The sequence below is a fragment of the Drosophila sulfurigaster genome, chromosome 2L, assembly GCF_023558435.1.
Source record: "Drosophila sulfurigaster albostrigata strain 15112-1811.04 chromosome 2L, ASM2355843v2, whole genome shotgun sequence".
NCBI classification, from domain to species: Eukaryota; Metazoa; Arthropoda; class Insecta; order Diptera; family Drosophilidae; genus Drosophila; species Drosophila sulfurigaster.
The window spans coordinates 28,798,079-28,817,159 of NC_084881.1; the positions used below are offsets into that span (position 1 = coordinate 28,798,079).

A 19,081-nucleotide genomic window follows, 5' to 3' on the forward strand; every position below is an offset into this window, starting at 1 on the left:
TTAGGGTGATCAGTCATATCACAGATATATAAATATAGGAATATACCATATATATCCCGCTTATTATGTAGCTTGTAGTTTGTTTATGTATATATGTTTGCACACTATCAAGGAGCTGGTGATCTTATGCAAAAGTAGTCAGAAGTAAGGCAGCAGCCAAAGTTTCAGACTCCGCTCGGCTCGTTCGCTCGTCGATGACAATCTTTTGTTTTCACTTCTGCAGAAACAAAAGCCATAAAGGATAAATTGTGGATATACGGCAACGGCAATGGATTGGGGATTGGGGATTCGGCTTGTGCCTGCTTTGGTTAGGTAGCCGCATTTAAAACAGTCGGAGGCAATCGTTGAACTTTTGGCTTCGACAAGTGCACAGCGGGGGTCGCTTCTTGGCCCAGGAAACACACAAACAACAAACACAAAAAAAAAACAAAAAGGAGGCGGCGCTGTTGGCAATTTTGTTTTCATTTCGGCTAAATGGACTCGACTGGAGTCGACTCAACTCGACTGCAGTGGAGTGAAGTGGAGGTTGCTTCGATTATATCAAAGACAATCGTTTTGGCTCCATTGTTTTGGCCCAAAAGCCCAATTGGGCCAGAGATTTCAAGCTTCTATCGCATGATTGATTGACTGAACACACCAACGGACGGACACAACAGAACAAATATATTCTTCAATACAAACAATTTCTCTCGTCTCTCCTCTCTTTGCAGACTGACATGTGTGTTGTTGTGCTTTTCATGCCATTTCGATACGGGCCTCATTTTTCTCGCCACAATTAAGAAGAAAGTTGGCGGCGGAGCAATTAGAAAACTCACATCGATCAACTGCCCACAGTCTGAAACGTCATGCGGACATCATATGTGTGACACACACACTCATTATATTAATACTGAGATTCAGATTCCTTTCTGACGCATCGCGAGCTGCATCAAAATTTCAACACAAAGCAACAGCCATGTCCAAGAGCATTGACAAGTTGCCCCGCGATCCACAAATGGTGCAAGCTCTGCGGCGTGAACTCAATCGCAACACGCGTCGCATTAGCCAATCCTTTTGGCAGGAGTTCGAACAGATTCGTGAGCAGCAACGGGATCAATTGGCACAGGAGCAAAGTGATCGCGATAGGATTACAACGCTGATGCGTGAGACCAACTTGGAAGCACAACAGCAGCTCGAAGCCTTAAGACGCAGCATCAGTTCGCATGGCATCAATCCAGCGGCACCTTCACCTTGCATGCGACGTGAGCAACCAGCAATTATGCCCGCAACTGCTGAGCAGACACAAGAGGCAAAAGACTTTCCTCTACAGCTGGCGACAAATCGCCAAAAAGTCGCCACCAAGCGGCGACAAATGGACGCAAGACAATCGGCAACGGCTTCACCAAATTTGCCACGAGCTCCGCCCTCATCCCGGGCAACAATTGTGCCAAGCAATGCCACATCAAGAGCACAAACTCGATCTCATGCCCAGTTCTCGAAGCTGAAGCTAGGCGAGAAGCCAAAAATATAAGAGATGATGACTTAATTACGACAATTTTATGTTTGTTCAATACTTGATTTTACCAACAACAACTAAATTGGCAATGTATAACACCTGATGGATAATGCCCGAAATTCAATCAAATTAAAATTTGTAATCCAATATGTTATATTTATATGTTTATCCTGCAGCCAAACAGAAATAAACTCTTTATGTAGTGCATTAGTAAACAAATTCAAACTATACCAGAAAAAAATACAACTTGCAAATTAATTAACGGTACATGGCCCCCATACACAAACACAGAAAGAGAGGGGGAGGGAGAGAGAGAGGAAACACGCACTCAGACACCTGAGTAATCAACTTTATGTGGGCATGGCGCAAAGGCAAAAGTCGTAATGTAGCCAAATGATTCTGATGCCAGATTCCGCTGGTACTTTATAAATACGATAAATCACGATAAGCAACAACAACAACCACAACAACAACAACAATGAAAAACAACAAATCAACAAAATGTAACGTTATTCATCACAGGTGGTAAATTTAACTGACAACAAACGCGCGCCGATCCCCTGAACAGATCCGCACTTGGATCGTCAGAGATTCCGTTCCGTTGCTGCCTCTCAAACTCAATTCCGATACATATACATGCATACATATATAATCATACTTAACACACAAATCGAACAACAATTTCTGGGTCAAAATAATTAATAAAAGCGAGCGACTTTTGTGCGCATGACCAAAAAGCGAAGTTGTTTAACGCCTGCTTTGGTGGCCACAGCGCGATTTTGACAGGCCAAAACTTGAGGAAGCATGGCGAGGCGATTTAAAGGAGAACGCAACGTCAAGGCGTGTTAGGAGGAGGAGGAGGTAGGGAAGTGCTTTTCGCAGTTTTGTCGTCGCGTTTTTTTGGCGCATGCACCGCACCGCATGAAAAATAATCAATCAAAATGTCTTAAGCAAATCACTCGCATTTCAACTACCAAAAAGACGTAAGAAAAATTACAAAGCCAGCCACTAACTGAGCACCTCTTAGTAACTGAAAGAGTCTGAATTGTGTTTACACGGCGCAGACATATTGCAATAATGCACAAAACTGAATAAAGTGAAAGTGAAGTAATCACGTTAGATAATGTGAATGAATCTTAGGATATCATTAAAATACTTAGATCATTATTAGTTAGAAACTTTGATCGTCAACTAGAACATCGTGTATACGTGGCATGAGACCAACTGAGCTGCCTCTCGTCTGACTTGACTGACTGACTGGCAAGTTTGTTTGGCAACTTGTGATGGACGTCGGTTGGCCAACAGTCATGATTTGCATGTGCGACAACTGTTGCCAGCAAGCAGCCAAAGTAACAACAACAGCAACAACATCCCCAGCAACAAATCGCGAGCACATTGAACTGTCATTGACACGGCAGCCAGCACAACTTGGGTAGCAATGTTGGCTCAGCCGACAGACCGACTGAAGAGAGAGAGACACCTGTAACAGAAGTTGAAAGGCAAAAGGCGAACGATGAATGCTTGGGTGGTGCAGCAGCAGCGACAGCAGCAACTGTTGCTGATGGGTGCGGTAAGCAGCAGCCAGCAGCAGTAACTGAAACTTCAAGCTGCAGCTAACTGCAGCGACAGTCGTCAGAGTTCCCTGTTTTGCCGGCCAATTACTGCAAACAAATTCGAATGCGAATGCGCATTGAAAATTGTGGCAAGGTTGGTAATTTAAGACTCACGCCGCCAGAGACACACACACAGAAACAAAAGGCACCAAAAACAACAAAAATAAAAACTAAACTGAACTGAGAATCGAGAACCGTTTCTTTTGTCACCGAAGCGATTGTTGTTGTGGTTGGAGGTGATTGAATTGCTGATTTAACGGTTGCTGTTGTCAAATTAATGACATTCATTCAATTCATACCATTGGCAGGCCAAAACGTGGCCAAAACGTGGCTCAAACGGTAGTTTTTATTGCTTGGCAAATTGCAATCGCAAAAACACAGCGCGTGTTATTATGATTGTTGCTCTCAGTTGGTGTTGTTGTCGTTGTCGTTGTTGTCATTGCTGCTGTTATTAATGTAGTTATTAAATATTTACAACTGCCGCCGCATAAAGCGTGCCAATTGTGGGTGCAGTGCGGTGGTTCAGTGGTGCACCTGGTGGGGCCAACCGCGATGTCAAAGTGCAAAAGTTTAGCGCAAAGTTCTTGTCATTACTATGCAGTTTTGTTCCGTTTCGTTGCTCGTTGCTTTTGGCCAAACCAAAGTGAAAGGCAATTCAACGAGAGACTTCAAGACTCTGTGGCATAGAACCGAAGTTAGTTTTCGTTCTGTGCCTTTTGGCGTTTAATTAATGACTGCTTTATATAATTTAATTAGTTGTTAATGATTTGCTGATTGGCCAGCACTGTTTTTGTTGTTACGGTAGGTCCATGAATCAAATGCTAAGTGAGTGTCGCCTTAGATTCGATTCTGTGTTTTTTGGGTGGGCTTGGCAGATGTCAGGGTTGCCAGGTTGCCTCGATTCCAGATTCGATCGACAATCGTTAACATGGCGCTAATGGATTAATTCGTGACTCTTGAGCGATATCAACTAATGGCATACTCAAATTAAAAACCATCAATTTATTTAATTAGATAATTTACACTCACACTCCACACTGTCAACAAATGTGTATTTACAATATTAATGATTGTCTTATGCAATGTAGACTGACTCGGTTTCGGTTTCTGTTTCGCTTATGAAGACCCCAAAATCAGTCTCACAGTTTAAGGCCAAATTGAACATGGCATGTCTAGACAAAATGCTTGTTGTTCTTTCGATTTCCAATCGCCAAAAACACAAAAAAAAGCAGACTAAGACACTAAACAAGCGAGAGACAACTACATTACAAGCAAGCAAGGCAAACGTTGCAACACACACACAGAGTGTGGCATGAGTTGCACATTCAGAATGCGTAAAGTGGTCGATTAATAATATTTAGAGAATAGTTACATTTTGTACAAAAATTATGCCAACATTTGTTGCTGGCTGCTGCATGACCGAAATCAAAATCAATGCGAATCAGAGTTTCACATTTTGCTGAGGCGCCATAAATTAAAGTCGAGAGGCTTTTTTATCGACGACGACAACGACGACGACGACGACCATCGATTTCCTCGCCAATTAGTCAAAGCTTATGGGGGCGTTTAGCAGGGGGCTTAGTGAGTGAATTGGAATTGGAATTTCAACGCCAGATGTGCCCCAATGATAGCGCCCCATGCGTGTTGCAATGATAAGGTGGAATCCACAATGTCGCCAGCCGGTGGCTTAACAGGCGACCTGCCAATGTTTGATTGATATTACAGACCGAAAATACCAAAAGTGTTTGCATACAAACTATGCAAAGTTCTTCTCTGTTTTGTACCTTTTCATTAGAAATTTTTTGAAGTCAAAATCTTTGCGATATTTTCCTATCAATGGCATTGGCACACGCAAAAGAAGACGACAAAAAAGGAGCAAAATGGAGGACGGAGGTAACTCAATATTTAAGCACTTATACGTTAATTTAGGCACAAATTGAATTAATAAACCATACCATGTTGGACATTGTGTGCGGTCTCCTGTTTCCCTTGGCCACTCCTCTTCCCCTCTCTCTCTCTTTTTGAGAACAAGCTCCTTTTCATATTTCATTAATTTATGTACGGAACGCGGCTCAATGAACCACGAAAACAAGCAAAACTGACCAAAAGACTGTCGAATAAAACTCCCCAAGAGAGAGAGAGACCCACCAAAAACCCAAAAACCAACAACAACAACAACGAATTTGAATTTACAAGCACGTAACGCGCCCTCAACTCCAACCCCCTCCCTCCGTCGCCCCCCTTGACGTGATTGGCTTACATTTGGCGCTGCGCTGATGTTGCTTGGTTCCTTTCAGTTTTATTTCATTTTTTTGTTTTTTTTTTCAATATTCGTCGCTCTCGCTTGTAAATTAGAACATGCCAAATGTGGTACCAAAAAAAAACACAAAAATATTCAGCGGCATCCGTGACGAGGTTCAACAAAAATAATTGTTGTTGTTGCTGCTCATGTTTCTCTCTCGCTGATAACCTGCGGCAAGTGGGTTTGCCTCCTTGCCTCCTTGCTGGCTTCGTGTTGCCTGCCAAGGTGCGTAAATATGATTTTCATTTACACCTTGACGTTGGCCACCATCTCTGACGACATCGAGCAGGAAGCGCTGCAAGCACTGCGTTTGAAGTAGCCGAAGAAATGCTTTTGAATTTTCGCATGGAATGCGTAAAGTGTTGAGCAAAAAACAATGAAGACGTGTCTTCTACGGGTGTTGAAACATTTTCGGATTTCACACAAAAATGACAATAAATATGGATAATAATCATAATTACCTATTTATATTTCAATCATTTTTGTTTAAATTAAGCTATTGAAAAGAAAAATGTTGAATTTTAGGGAAAAAACAAATGACATTACATATTTCCAAACTCCTCCTGACAATCAATTGCACAACAAGTAAAAAAGCTACAGTCAAGTGTGCTCGACTGTAAAATACTCGCTTCCCATTTGAAAAGCAAAACAGTACCGTATAATTACTAATATATACCAAATTAATATACCGCAAAAATACTAAGAATATACCGAATGTTGCATTTGGTATATGGGTATAGTACTACATTCAAAATATGCTATAACAATATACCGCATTTAGTATATTGATACTGCATTTAGTATATTGATATAGTGCTACATTCAAAATATACCATAGAGTGCAAAATATACGAAATTGTCAAAAAAAAATTCAACTAAGTAGGTGTTTTTGCCAATGCAAAGGTATTTTTTAAGCAACTTCTACAATTTAGCTACAAATTTATCTGATCGCAACCAAATTTTCAGGAATTATGAAGTCTATAGTTATTATTATGGGTACCAGATAATAATACTATATTTTTATGCACAGCTCAAACAAATAACTATTACTGCAATATGAAAGTAAGTTTATTTTTTAGCATTTCTCCCGCTGGCCGCGTGTTCACTTTACTTTCAACAACCACTTGCCTCTGTCTGTCTCTACGGGCCGCATTTCGATATCTTTCGATATCCTTTAACCCATAACAATGCACCGACTCGTGCCATTGCAGCTTGAGTTGACTTACATAAGGGTCCCAAAATCAAAATGCGCACATGATTTATTGTCATTTTGAGTTTGAGAATTTGCAAAAAGGCAAAGGTAATAAATTGTATGATTATTGTGGATTTTCACCCCCTCTTCGCCCCTCTTTTCAACTGTATTTCCGTTGACGGTTTTTTTTCTTTTGGTGAACCATGCAACAAAGAAAGCAGGTACAACAAACGATTCAGACAACGAGTGGAATGCAAGAGGGGAGAGCGATGGTAAAGAGAGGAGGGAGAGGGGGAAAGCTGGCATCCAGTTAACTTCATTCGCTCGTGGTGAGGTCAAGGGTTAAAATGTGGGAGTCACGATTCTGTGGGGCTAGCGATTTGGCTCAATACGCGCTGCTCTCTGTGGACTCTCGCATGAAATGAAGTTACCAAAAAATCAAAATACTCGCTAAGTACCGTTTGAAGCACACACACATACACACAATCAAACACACACACAGACACACATTAGTCGACCTCTGCCTACAACTTTAACTGCAACTTCGAGGCTTTATCAATAAATTATTGAGCCATTATTGTTATTACAATTTCTTTATAATGTTGGCAGCGTGCGCTGCAAGTTTTTCCATTATTACTGTTGTTGTTGTTGTGGTAGTTGTTGACCATTAGCGTGTAGTTGCTGGCCGCCAATGGGGCCGAGGTTTCAACCTCAGTCTCAGTCGCAACCTCAGCATCAGCATCAGCATCGGCTTCGGCCTCATCATGTGCACAATGGAGAGCAGGTCGCGGTCATTGCAAAGACTGACTTTGTAGTTGGCCACAACTACACAGCCTGGCAGGTTCATGACAAATGCATTAGAGTTTGAAACATTTTCGAAGCCGTTGCAAGTTCTATGGCGGCTGGTTTTTATCGTCTCTCCTTCGTTTCTCTTTTCTTTTTTTCCGATTTTTCGATTTTATTGTTATTTTATGAATATTGTAAATGATTTAATGAGTTTTAATTGAGTTCAGAGCCAACGAAAAGCAACAATAAAAAAAAAATAAATTTAATGAGTTTAATTGATAGGGAGGAATAGACGCAACTGAGGAAAATCCAAAAATAAAAATGAGAGGAGAAAGCCAAGCACTTTGTTTATGACTTGGCCTGGAATTGGGGAATTGGGAATCAGCTTCGAATTCCTTTCAAGGGGGGGCCCTTTGTCTGTTTTCTTTTTTTTCGTTTTTGGGGGAACTGTCAGTAACCGTTGCAAACCGTTGCACTGACCACTGATAAGAGGCACGCGCTGAGCTGCACTGGGCGCAAATCAAAGAATTGGCACAACAACAGTCGTAACTCAGGCCAATGAATCATGCACAGCGAACAGTTTAAGGGTGCGACGTGAAGAGGAGGAGGAAGGGAGCGGGGCAAATGGAGAACAAGGAAAAACGCAATCACAACACTGCTACACAAGTTGACCAATGATCTTTTGGCCAAAAAAGCAAAGCACCAGCAGATGCAGGGAATGAAACTGAACTCAACTGAACTGACTCTCAGACTGTCTCTCTTTCTCACTCTCCCTCTCTCTCTCTCGCTCTGTTGGAACAACGTGTGGGCCATAATCAAACAAGTAAGAAAGCTACAGTCGAGTGTGCTCGACTGTGAAATACCCGCTACCCATTTTGAATAAAAGCAATATATTGCGGTAATAATCTCAAAATATTAAAAATAAATATGCATGTATTTTCGATCGGAATTTGAACTCCAGCACCACCGACCGGGTGGTTAAAAAAAAAAAGTTACTTCGAGCGGATTCGAACCCGGGCACCACAACATACGCGGCTTGCACTCTACCACCTGAGCTATCGCATTGCTTAAGAACCCTTATGCATACAGATGCTAATATAGACGAGCATGGATATACGTATACGCATACATACAATACATACATAGCAGGCGGTTTTGCTCATACAAAATATTTCTTTAACAAAATCCACAATTTTTATTTATAATTGTTGTAAATATGATTAAAAAAAAAAATTTTTGTACCCCGAGCGGATTCGAACCCGAGTCCCCCGACTACCACAGCAGTAATAAGCTTGCACTCTACCAATAGAGCTATCGCAGTGTCTCTTGCATACATATACAAATATAGAGGCGAGCATGTATATACGTATACGCATACATACAACACATACATAGAAAGCGTTTTTGCCCATACAAAACTATTTCTTTAATAACTTCTACAATTTTTATCTGATCGCAACCAAATTTTCAGCAATCATAAATGCTATAGTTATTATTGTATATACCAAAATTCGTAATTCTAGCTTTACAATTACGCTTGTTATTCGATTTTTTTGATTTGCGGGGGGCGGAAGTGGGCGTGGCAAAAATTTGAAACAAACTTGATCTGCGTGCAAACATAACAAATGCTGTCGAAAAAAAATTATAGCTCTATCTCTTATAGTCTCTGAGATCCAGTGTTTCATACGGACAGACGGACAGACGGACAGACACACAGACGGACAGACGGACATGGCTAGATCGTCTCGGCTGTTGACGCTGATCAAGAATATATATACTTTATAGGGTCGGAGATGCCTCCTTCTACCTGTTACATACATTTCCTGCCGGCACAAAGTTATAATACCCTTCTACCCTATGGGTAGCGGGTATAAAACGTGTTGTTGGCTTTTGACATTTTTTTGCTTCGTTTGTCTGCGCGAATGTTTTGCATGTTAACATTTTATTAGTCATAACAACGAACGGAGCAACAAGAACAACAAAAACACAGCACAGCACAGATCACAGCACAGCTGAGATATCTGCCGCAGGCTTCATAATGGGTTAAAGCTCAGTTAAAGGCTTTTAAATTGCGCACTTGGCCAGGATCATAATATCCAAATCGTGGGCCACAAACTAAACAAAAAAAAAAGGCTGTAAACGTTGCACATGTGATTTACAAACAAACTTTGCTAATGAATATATAACACTTAATAATAAGAAAACCGTTTCTTAAGGAGTCGTAATAGATTTTTCTCACTAGCCAAAACTTTATCGCTTGGCCAAGAGTCAATCATGATTCCGCAAAAGCTTTTGTTTTTAATGGACTTGTCAATGGGCCAATGCCAGTCATTAATTATATTTAAGCTGATTTTCAGTCAAGTAAAAAATAAATAAAACTGAAAAAATAAAAAAAAACGGTACCGTTGACAAATACCTCCAAATAATAATAAAAACAACAACGAGACACGTCACTCATTTTAACCTGTTGCACATGCGGCAAAGGCAGGCAAAGCAAAGCAACGAAACAAGCAACAGAAAACAGAAAACACACCTTATAAACAAATGATCCAATTGTCTTCTGCATGACTTAATAATTTCAAATCTTTTTTTGTGTTGTTCGTCGCTGGAAACAAATTTTTCAAATGAAACCCTTGGATATCAAAAATGCTCTCTTGCTACAACAAAAATATTATGCGTGACGAAATCTTTTTGATGTGGGAAATGTCGCTTTGAGTCCAACCGACAAGTGTGTGTCCAGCAGCTACAACAACAACAGCAACAGCAACAAGATAATAACAAATGTTGGAGGAGAGAACATGAGACGCATGAGAGACACGTTGCGCATGTCGCTGGGATTAGCCTGAAAGCATTTTCTCAATTTTTGATTTTAATCCTTTTTTTTTTTAGTTGTGTTTTTTTTGTTGGTTTCTTGTTCATCTGGCAGCGAATTTCTCGTTTGGTAAATATTTTTTTAAATGTTGTTTTGGGTTTTTGTTAATTGGCGGCGACATGTGTTGTAGATAGGATAGTTTCATCTGGTTTCTTGCTGTTGTTGTTTGTCTCTGTGTCTTTCAGTTGGTCACTCAAGTGTGTGTTTATTGTGAGGAGGAAGTTTCTAGCTTTTGGGGATTTATTTATTATTGCGGTACAACATCAAAAAACAAGCTTCGTGGAGTTATGAAAAATGGGAGTATGTCGGCTTTGGCCGAGAATCGCTTTGAATTACGACAACAACAGATTTTGGCTTCGTTGATGGGACAAGCCGACAAGTGATGGGAAACTGTCCATTTTTCGTTGTGGGGATTATAATTGATGCATAATTGTGTCACATCGGGTCTCGGACAATCCCTTTTTCAGCTTTCTCACTGGCCAAAGTTCAACGCCAAAGCAACAATACCAAATTGAACCTGTTGCCCATTTGGCAAAGCAATAATAATCAAATAATCAAATAATCGAATACTCGTTAAAGCCAAAGAGTCAAGAGAAGCAAATTTACTGCAACGTGCAACAAATTAAAACATCATAAAAATCAAAGGCAGATCCAACCACAAAAAAGAAATGGCAAATTGCCGCCACATCTGCGCGCACAGAAGTTGAAGCACCATCAGAGAGCTCCACAAAATTAGCCACCGCCTCCACCAGCAAAACAAACCAAAAGCAAAGCAAAGCTAACTAACTAACCAACTAACCCAAGACCAGAGCCTAATGATGACCTTTTCACTACGGCACGACAACTTAAGGTCATAAACAATCAAAAGCCGCGCGCTCTCCAAGTGCTTCCAAGTTCCAGTCTGAGTCTTAGTCTCAGTTTCAAATGGTGGCAATTGCCGCATTGGCATCGCCATCAGCCGCCACAGAGTCTTCGGCAGTCTTCAGAGTAACTTCATCTGCTACCAGCCAACGCTAATAGTTAATAATAATTATTATTTCATTTCTGGCAAGCGCAACTCCCACCAGCTGACACCAACTGAAAGCCAGGCCAACAAAAACAATAAGCTGCCAAGTCCAGGCTAAGCTAACAGTCCATATTCAGTTCACCGTGGTAACAATCCTCTCCAGGGAGAGCACTTAAAACCGAGTTGTAAACTTGAAAAGTAATTGCTGAATTTAGAGGCAAGGTTAAGCAACAGAGGAGGAAATATGGAAATAGAGAAATAGAAAAGTTTATAGTTTTTTTACTGGAAGTCTGAATGTGTTTATTTTATATATTGCTCTGACGTCTTTCAATAAATCATAATAAATCTACTAAATATATTAAAAAAGGATTAGAAGATTTGTGAATTTGCATTAATTTTTAAACGATTAAGTCCCTTTATTAATCAATCATGTGTGTATCATTGACAATTCTCTATTATATAAAAAAAATCTTATAAATACTCCTGAAAAATCGCATAAACCCGAATTTCAGCTTGAAAAGTAATTGCTGAATTTAGAGGCAAGGTTAAGCAACAGAGGAGAAATAATGTAAAATATAGGGAAAAACGGAAATAGTAAAATATAAAAGTTAGAGTTTTTTTTACTGAAAGTCTGAATGTGATTATGGTATATTGCTCTGACGTCTTTCAATAAATCATAATAAATCTACTATATCATTTAAAAAAAGGTTTAAAAGTGAAGAGATTTGTGAATTGGCATTAATTTTTGAGCGATTTTACCTGCAATCAAAAGATATGGTCAATCACATGTGTATTATTGCTGCCATTTTCTGATATATAAAAAATAATCTTATAAGTACTCCTGAGAAATCTCATAAAACTGAGGTGTAAACCTAAAAAGCAATTGCTGAAATTAAATGTAAATAGTAAGAAAATAGAAAAAACGAAAAAGTTTTCATATGATCTTAACATTGCAATTAAGTCTCATAAAATAGTTTTAAAGATATTGAATCTTTACATTGGAGTTATTCAAAATGCTGTAATATATGTGAAAAATAATCCTTTAGATTTAGGTGTATCTCTTATCAACATATTGCGCAACTCACTCTTTAATCTATATACGAATAATAGAAAAGTTCAAGAGTTCAACAATCCTTAAATCATTCGTATTAAATTACTTTATTAATATATGAAAAATAATCCTTTAGATTTGTGTGTAATTTATCTCTATTCAACAACTTGCCCACATTCACTCTTTAATTAATATACGAATATCAAATAACATTGACTTTAACTATTTAATCATAGCATTCACATACATTTTCAATATATCAAAAATGCTTAAGATTTGTGTATGTTTTGTCTCTTATCAATAACTTGCCAAATCACTCTTTAATCAATATACGAATATTTCAAAACAGAAACTTTAGCAACCCTTAAATCATTCGCCTTAAGTTTATTAAAAATCATCAACATTTTTATCCATCTTTTAAGGACTTTCATTCCACAGTGCTCTCAAATCGGTTACCAGACACAACGGTAACATGGCGTGTTTGTTTATTGCGCATGCGCTTCGCTCGGCAATCGCAGCATTTGAGATCTGGCTGAGCAGCAATAGCGGCAGCGGCAGCTGAAGTTGCAGTTGCAGAGCTACTAAAACTGAAGTAAAAACTGAAGCTAAAGCTAGAGCTGGACGAGCGTCGGCGTTGGCTCATTACTTTAGCCCACTTAGCTGAGCGGGGAGCATCGCCAAGTCAGGATCACAGTGTTGCCCTGCAGAGGAGAGAGATAGAGAGAGGAAAGACACACACACACACACACACCTCCGACTTGCCGCCGCTCTCACGCGATAGTTATCCTAATGGGTTCGAGAGACTTTCGTTTGAGTTTTTTTTTTTTGTTTCTTCTCGTATTTTTGGCGGGCACATCTATCAGAGCGCCAGAGAGTTTGGCTTGAGTTTTAAGTGAGATGTTGGTAATAAAGCCGCAATTTGTTAACTTTGCCAGGCAGCGACGCGACGCTCATTTAGCTACCTCATTGGCGGCTCTGTTCGCTCGTTTGCCGCAACATTCGTGATTGCTGTTGAATGTTGTTGTTGTTGTTGTAGATGTTGCTGCCCCTTGTTGCTTGCTGTTTGTTTGCAACATGAGCAGACAGTTTGTGTTGCTGTTTTTTTTATATATTTTTCTGCATGTCCTGCACACATCGCAGCCAGAAATCTCATAGGTGCAAGAAGCTGCGATTACATGCAAACTATCCATTGTTCTACTCACTTGAAGAGGAAGCTGAAAGAGGGGGAAGAGTCAGGGGAGTCAGCTTCAGTGGCAAGTGCACAGTAGCCAAAAGGTCCATAAACAAATGGTCATAAACATGGTGGGAAAAAACCACATCGAGGACGCAATATTAACACCCAACTGAGCGCGGCAAGGATTCTCAACGATTATGACATAAGCTGCACGTTCTGCATTCCTACACAGAATGCTTTATAAGTGTGTGTGTGTGAGTGTGTTTGTGTGTGAGTGGATTGCATCTGAGAAATTGACACTTTACAACGTACAACCCATAAACGTGACCCAACGCCGGCAATATTTGCATAAACAGCCAAGAAGCACGGCCTAAAAATGAATCTTTTCGGCCAACAAGCTTTAATTCTCTCTAAGTAATGAGAAAAGGAAAAAGAACAAATTCTATTGATATAATTTACAATTTAAGCCAATTACCTTATGAAAAAAGTCGCAAAGAAGAAACAATGAATAAGAGTTAAGATTAATACTCCATGGAGTAATTCATATATTGCAAAAATTAAGTAAATTAAAAATACTATATCGACCAGCTGCCCAATAAATTCAAGTTACCCTTTAAGCCAAAGTCTGAGCTTATGAAAAAAATGCGTTATTCCAGCTACCAAACAAAAGTTTAAGGACGCAGGCACGATCCGATCAGAGAGGCAACTTAAAATAAAGTGGAAAGACAAAAAAAACAACAACAACAACAAAAACAAAACAAACATTCTTTGTAATGCGAAACAACAATAAAAATATGAAGCTACGAAGCAAACGCGACGATCGCTCCAAAGTCGTGTAAAGTCAATGTTAATGTCGATGCGATGCCTGGCAATGCTGACAATGTTGCCTCCTATTGTTCCACGCCAAGGAGTCTCTCGTTGTTGCAAGTTTTGGGAGTCACAGCGAGGCGCACAGAGGAGGCTGCTGCTGCTGGTGAACCAATAGACTGAAATTATTGGCTCTGCGTGCGGAGAAAGTGCACGTTTTGCTTGTTAAAAAGCACGAATTGTAATGAAAACAACCTGTTAATCTAAATATCTCACTCGATTGTTGTTGCTGCTGTTGTTGTGTATCTGTGGCAAACAACTATTATTATATATAGTCTAGTCGTGTATGGTAAACTAACTGTAGTCACTGTTGTGCCCCCTTGCATATTTGCGCAGTTAAACTGCCAATAACCAAACGAATGGTGGCAACCTTTCTTTACGGCGCTGCCAGATCTTATTAAAATATCATAACAGTGCACGAATCAAGCGTGACGCTCGCTTCACAACATTATCGTTGGGGGGGAACGAGAGGGGCTACGGGGAGTGATTTGTACCTGTCAACTTGACCCCAGCATAAATAGTTTCACTTTGTCAATGAATAACTGCATTTTAATGCATAGCAATAAATGTTCACTTACCTTGCAAAACTGTTTTGACTGCCGCCGGACATAACCTCCAAATTACTGCAAGCTGCTCCAAACTGCAATGATGCTGCTGCTGCTTTGTGTTGTTTTTTCACTCACACTCACACTTGCACTAACACTTCTCCACTTTTCACTCACGCACATAAAAAAAACATGAGCAGCTTTTTAAGCTCTATGGCTCCCGCACTTTTGCTGCCTTCATTGCCTTTTTCTTGCATAGGCTTTTTCACTTACACTTTAATTACGCATTGCACTTTTTCACATTTCACTAACACTTTTAGGCACTTGAAAAAAATATTCCTTTATTGCGCAGAAAATTTTCTGGCGGCGATGAGATACATATACATACATACACATGTGTGTAACTTGCACTTTTACACTAACACTTCTTCACTTTTACACAAACACATAAAAAAATTGAGCAGTAGCTTTTTGAGCAAGCAAAGCAAAAAGGAGGCAAAGAAGAAGGCAAAAGTCATAGCATTTTTCTTCCTTCTTTGCCTTCTTTTGGATAGGCTTTTTTATGCTTACTCAATGCACTATTTTGCATGAGGATCACATTTCACTTACACTTTTCACATTTTCACTAACACTTTTCTACTTTAAACACTCACTCACTTGTTAAGCACTTGAAAAAAAATATTTCTTAATTGCGCAGAACATTTTACATACATACACATGTGTGTAACTTGCACTTTTACACTAACACTTCTTCACTTTTACACATACACATAAAAAAAATTGAGCAGTAGCTTTTTGAGCAAGCAAAGCAAAAAGGAGGCAAAGAAGAATGCAAAAGTCATAGCATTTTTTCTTCCTTCTTTGCCTTCTTTTGGATAGGCTTTTTTATACTTACTCAATGCACTATTTTGCATGAGGATCACATTTCACTTACACTTTTCACTTTTTCACTAACACTTTTCTACTTTAAACACTCACTCACTTGTTAAGCACTTGAAAAAAAATATTTCTTAATTGCGCAGAACATTTTACATACATACACATGTGTGTAACTTGCACTTTTACACTAACACTTCTTCACTTTTACACATACACATAAAAAAAATTGAGCAGTAGCTTTTTGAGCAAGCAAAGCAAAAAGGAGGCAAAGAAGAATGCAAAAGTCATAGCATTTTTTCTTCCTTCTTTGCCTTCTTTTGGATAGGCTTTTTTATACTTACTCAATGCACTATTTTGCATGAGGATCACATTTCACTTACACTTTTCACTTTTTCACTAACACTTTTCTACTTTAAACACTCACTCACTTGTTAAGCACTTAAAAAAAAATATTTCTTAATTGCGCAGCAAATTTTACATTTGCTTTGCTTGCACACGCACATATTGACATTTTGTGAATGCTTGCCTAATCTTCAGTCGCGGTTGATCTGAAGAGCACAGACAGCTTTGCATTCTTTTGCACATGCTATTTCACTCACACTTTTTCACATACACAAATTTATTTGTACACACTTTATTAGGCTTTTTGCAAAAAGCAAGGATTTAACCTTCATACACGCACTTGTTGAACACATAAAAAAAATAAGCACACTTGCAAGAATTTTATTATCCGATTTAATAGTCCGCGGAAGGCTAATTATTCACGTATTTTCATTGCGGTGACCGAACTTAATCCTTCACTTATAGTTTGGCACTTGTTGAGTGCATGCAGTTTATTGGGCAGTTAAATTGTGAAATCTTCACCCTTAAGTCTGCTTTGCTCTACGATGCCGAGCACTTCTCACTAACACTTGTTGAGATTGCGTAGTCCGATTGTCTGCGTGCTTTGCACATACACTTTTACACTTATTGAATGCGAGACATTTAGGCATGCAGTTGTCTCTTTTTCACTTGCATTCGCTAGGCTTTGCCTAGGATGAGGGCAAAGTCCGATTGCCAAATTTTCAACAGTTGAGACTCCAAAGGACAGCTTGCTTTGGGTACAGCCGCATAGAACTTTTCGTTGCAGTTTTTACTTTTCACTATTTTTATTAACTTACTTTGCACAAAGTATACTGCTGCATTGTATGGGTTTTTCATTTAATTATTTATTTTATTAGCACTTTTTATGGCTGTCGCCCACAACGGTTTTTCTCGAATGTGCTTTTTCACTAGCACATTTTCATATCCACTCACATGCTAGTTTTAAAAGACATGATTAGCGCTCAGCCATGTTTAAAATAAATCCACATTATGTTAATCACAGCTTTTAAATGCAAACTACAATTTTACTTAATGCAGTTACGGAAAAAGTTAGACACTCGCGCGAATTTGCAAATTAATGGCGGCAATTAATTAATTGGTGGCCCTGTTGTGTTTTAGTGGCTATCGATAATCGATACATATCAATTAAATTCGAGCATATTTTAATCGATTAAGTAAATATGAAGTTAAAGCAATTAATTAATTATCTATGTACAATTTAATTTTGCACATTTATGCTTAGTTTATAGAAACACTAAAGACTCTTGTAATGTTTGTATTGTTCCCTAATTGCAATGCAATTAGTAGTATACCATGCGAAGCTTCGATTTATTTTTGGGCATTTTTAGTGCATTGTTGTGAAGAATGCGATAAATTCGCAATACTGCTGGCTTGCCAATTGAGGCTCTGCAAAGACAAAGAAGAAGAGAATTAATGAGTTGTAAAGTGGCGACACCGCTACAGCTAATTGAGACAACTGGATCAGTCACAAAATGACTCACAACGTGCTCCACATTCTCACACCATAAACAACTGATATTCGTTACTTTTGTTGTTGTGTTTTTGGTGCTACTGCGAAACGCGGTCGCAGCAGAGCATCGGAGCAGCGCAGCCTGCGAGCGCCTGTTTTCCGTTGAACAGCTCCCCACCCACCCCGCGCATTGCCACTGGCCAACGCAATTATTATTGCCATGTCATAGTTGGAAAGTGAAGTGCCAGCCTGCTACAACGGTATGTGTGTGTGTGTGTGTGTGTGTATTACTCTACTCTTTTTTTGTGAACAGTGGCATTCAAACAATATCGAAATCTCTCTAATGAAGTTGAAGATCGGCCAGCTACTGTCAGCGTTTGTAATTGTGCTGGAGAAATCAAAGCAATTGCAGGGCAGACACCGTAACACCGCACTTGAGACCCCCGAGAGCCCCAAGCGATCCACATACTACAGTGGAGCACATCGTATACTATATATATGTAAATTTGAGAATTTAAATTCTTACATTCTTAAAGTCAGTTTGGGTAAATTGATGGTTAAATTTGAAAAGTTTCAAAAAAAGGTTAGTAAATTATGTTGTCTAATAACTTCAACTAATAATGTGAAGAATATTTTATGTTATTTCAAAATTACAATCCAAATTAACCCTTTAGTATAGAAACTTTGACACACAAATGTGAAATTCATTAATTTTCAAAATTAAATTTTGTTTAAAAAGAAAATAAGTAGAATGCTGACAGACTTACAAAATAAACATTCAATATACAAATTCATCTTTTCCAGGATGCTTCCCAGAAAAGATTAATTATTTAGAGATTATACAAAATTAGACATTTTTTTTGTTTAATATTGCATATTTGAAATTTGCGATAATTTATTTATTTTTTACACAAAAATTGAAAATTATTCATTTTTTAAATTAGATTTTGTTTAAAAAGCGAAAAAGTAGTTTAATAGGCTTCAAAAAGAATAATTCCGCAATAAAATGTTTCTTTTCAAGAATTTTTCTCAGAAAAGATAAATTTTTGGGGACTCTAATTTCATTTCATTTTTGGAGATTTTTACTACTTCTTTTTTAATTTGATTTTCATTGAATCTGAAGTTATATGTTATTAAACTTCAACTTTTTCTTTTCACAAACTAAGATTTATTCCACTGTACATTCAGATTGGAAGACGGGAGTATTGGAAGCTGGAGTGCACTTAACGGTGCGAGAATCTCTCGATCTCGATCTCGATGCGCAGCAGGTTGACGTTGTCTTTGAGATTTGAATATCAGCTTGAAATCGCTAGAGGAGAATGTGTGGCGATAAGGAGGGCACAATTTTGGACTCTGTGACTGTGAGGCAATTAATCATAGAAATTTCTGGGGCACAAATTGCCAAATAATTGCAGAATATTTATTTTGAATTTTTTTTATAGGTCCGTATTTTTTTCTATCTTCT

General features: G+C 38.7%; 1 protein-coding gene and 1 long non-coding RNA gene across 2 annotated transcripts; one reads left to right on the forward strand and one right to left on the reverse strand.

Moving 5' to 3' along the window:
- Positions 1 to 831: 831 nt before the first annotated feature.
- LOC133850514 (uncharacterized) lies at positions 832 to 1,525 on the forward strand. Its single transcript, XM_062286642.1, has one exon. It carries the CDS (start codon positions 956 to 958, stop codon positions 1,508 to 1,510), a length of 555 nt encoding a protein of 184 aa, XP_062142626.1. The 5' UTR covers positions 832 to 955; the 3' UTR covers positions 1,511 to 1,525.
- A 4,138-nt stretch (positions 1,526 to 5,663) lies between these two features.
- On the reverse strand, positions 5,664 to 5,910 carry LOC133834904 (uncharacterized). Its single transcript, XR_009893501.1, has 2 exons — positions 5,872 to 5,910; positions 5,664 to 5,801 (listed from the first exon to the last, which is right to left on the reverse strand). It is a non-coding gene; the product is annotated as an uncharacterized LOC133834904 (long non-coding RNA).
- Between the last annotated feature and the right edge of the window lie 13,171 nt (positions 5,911 to 19,081).

Coding starts and splice junctions, on each gene's coding strand:
- LOC133850514 (XM_062286642.1), top strand. CDS start 956: ATGTCCAAGAGCATTGACAAGTTGCCCCGCGATCCACAAATGGTGCAA.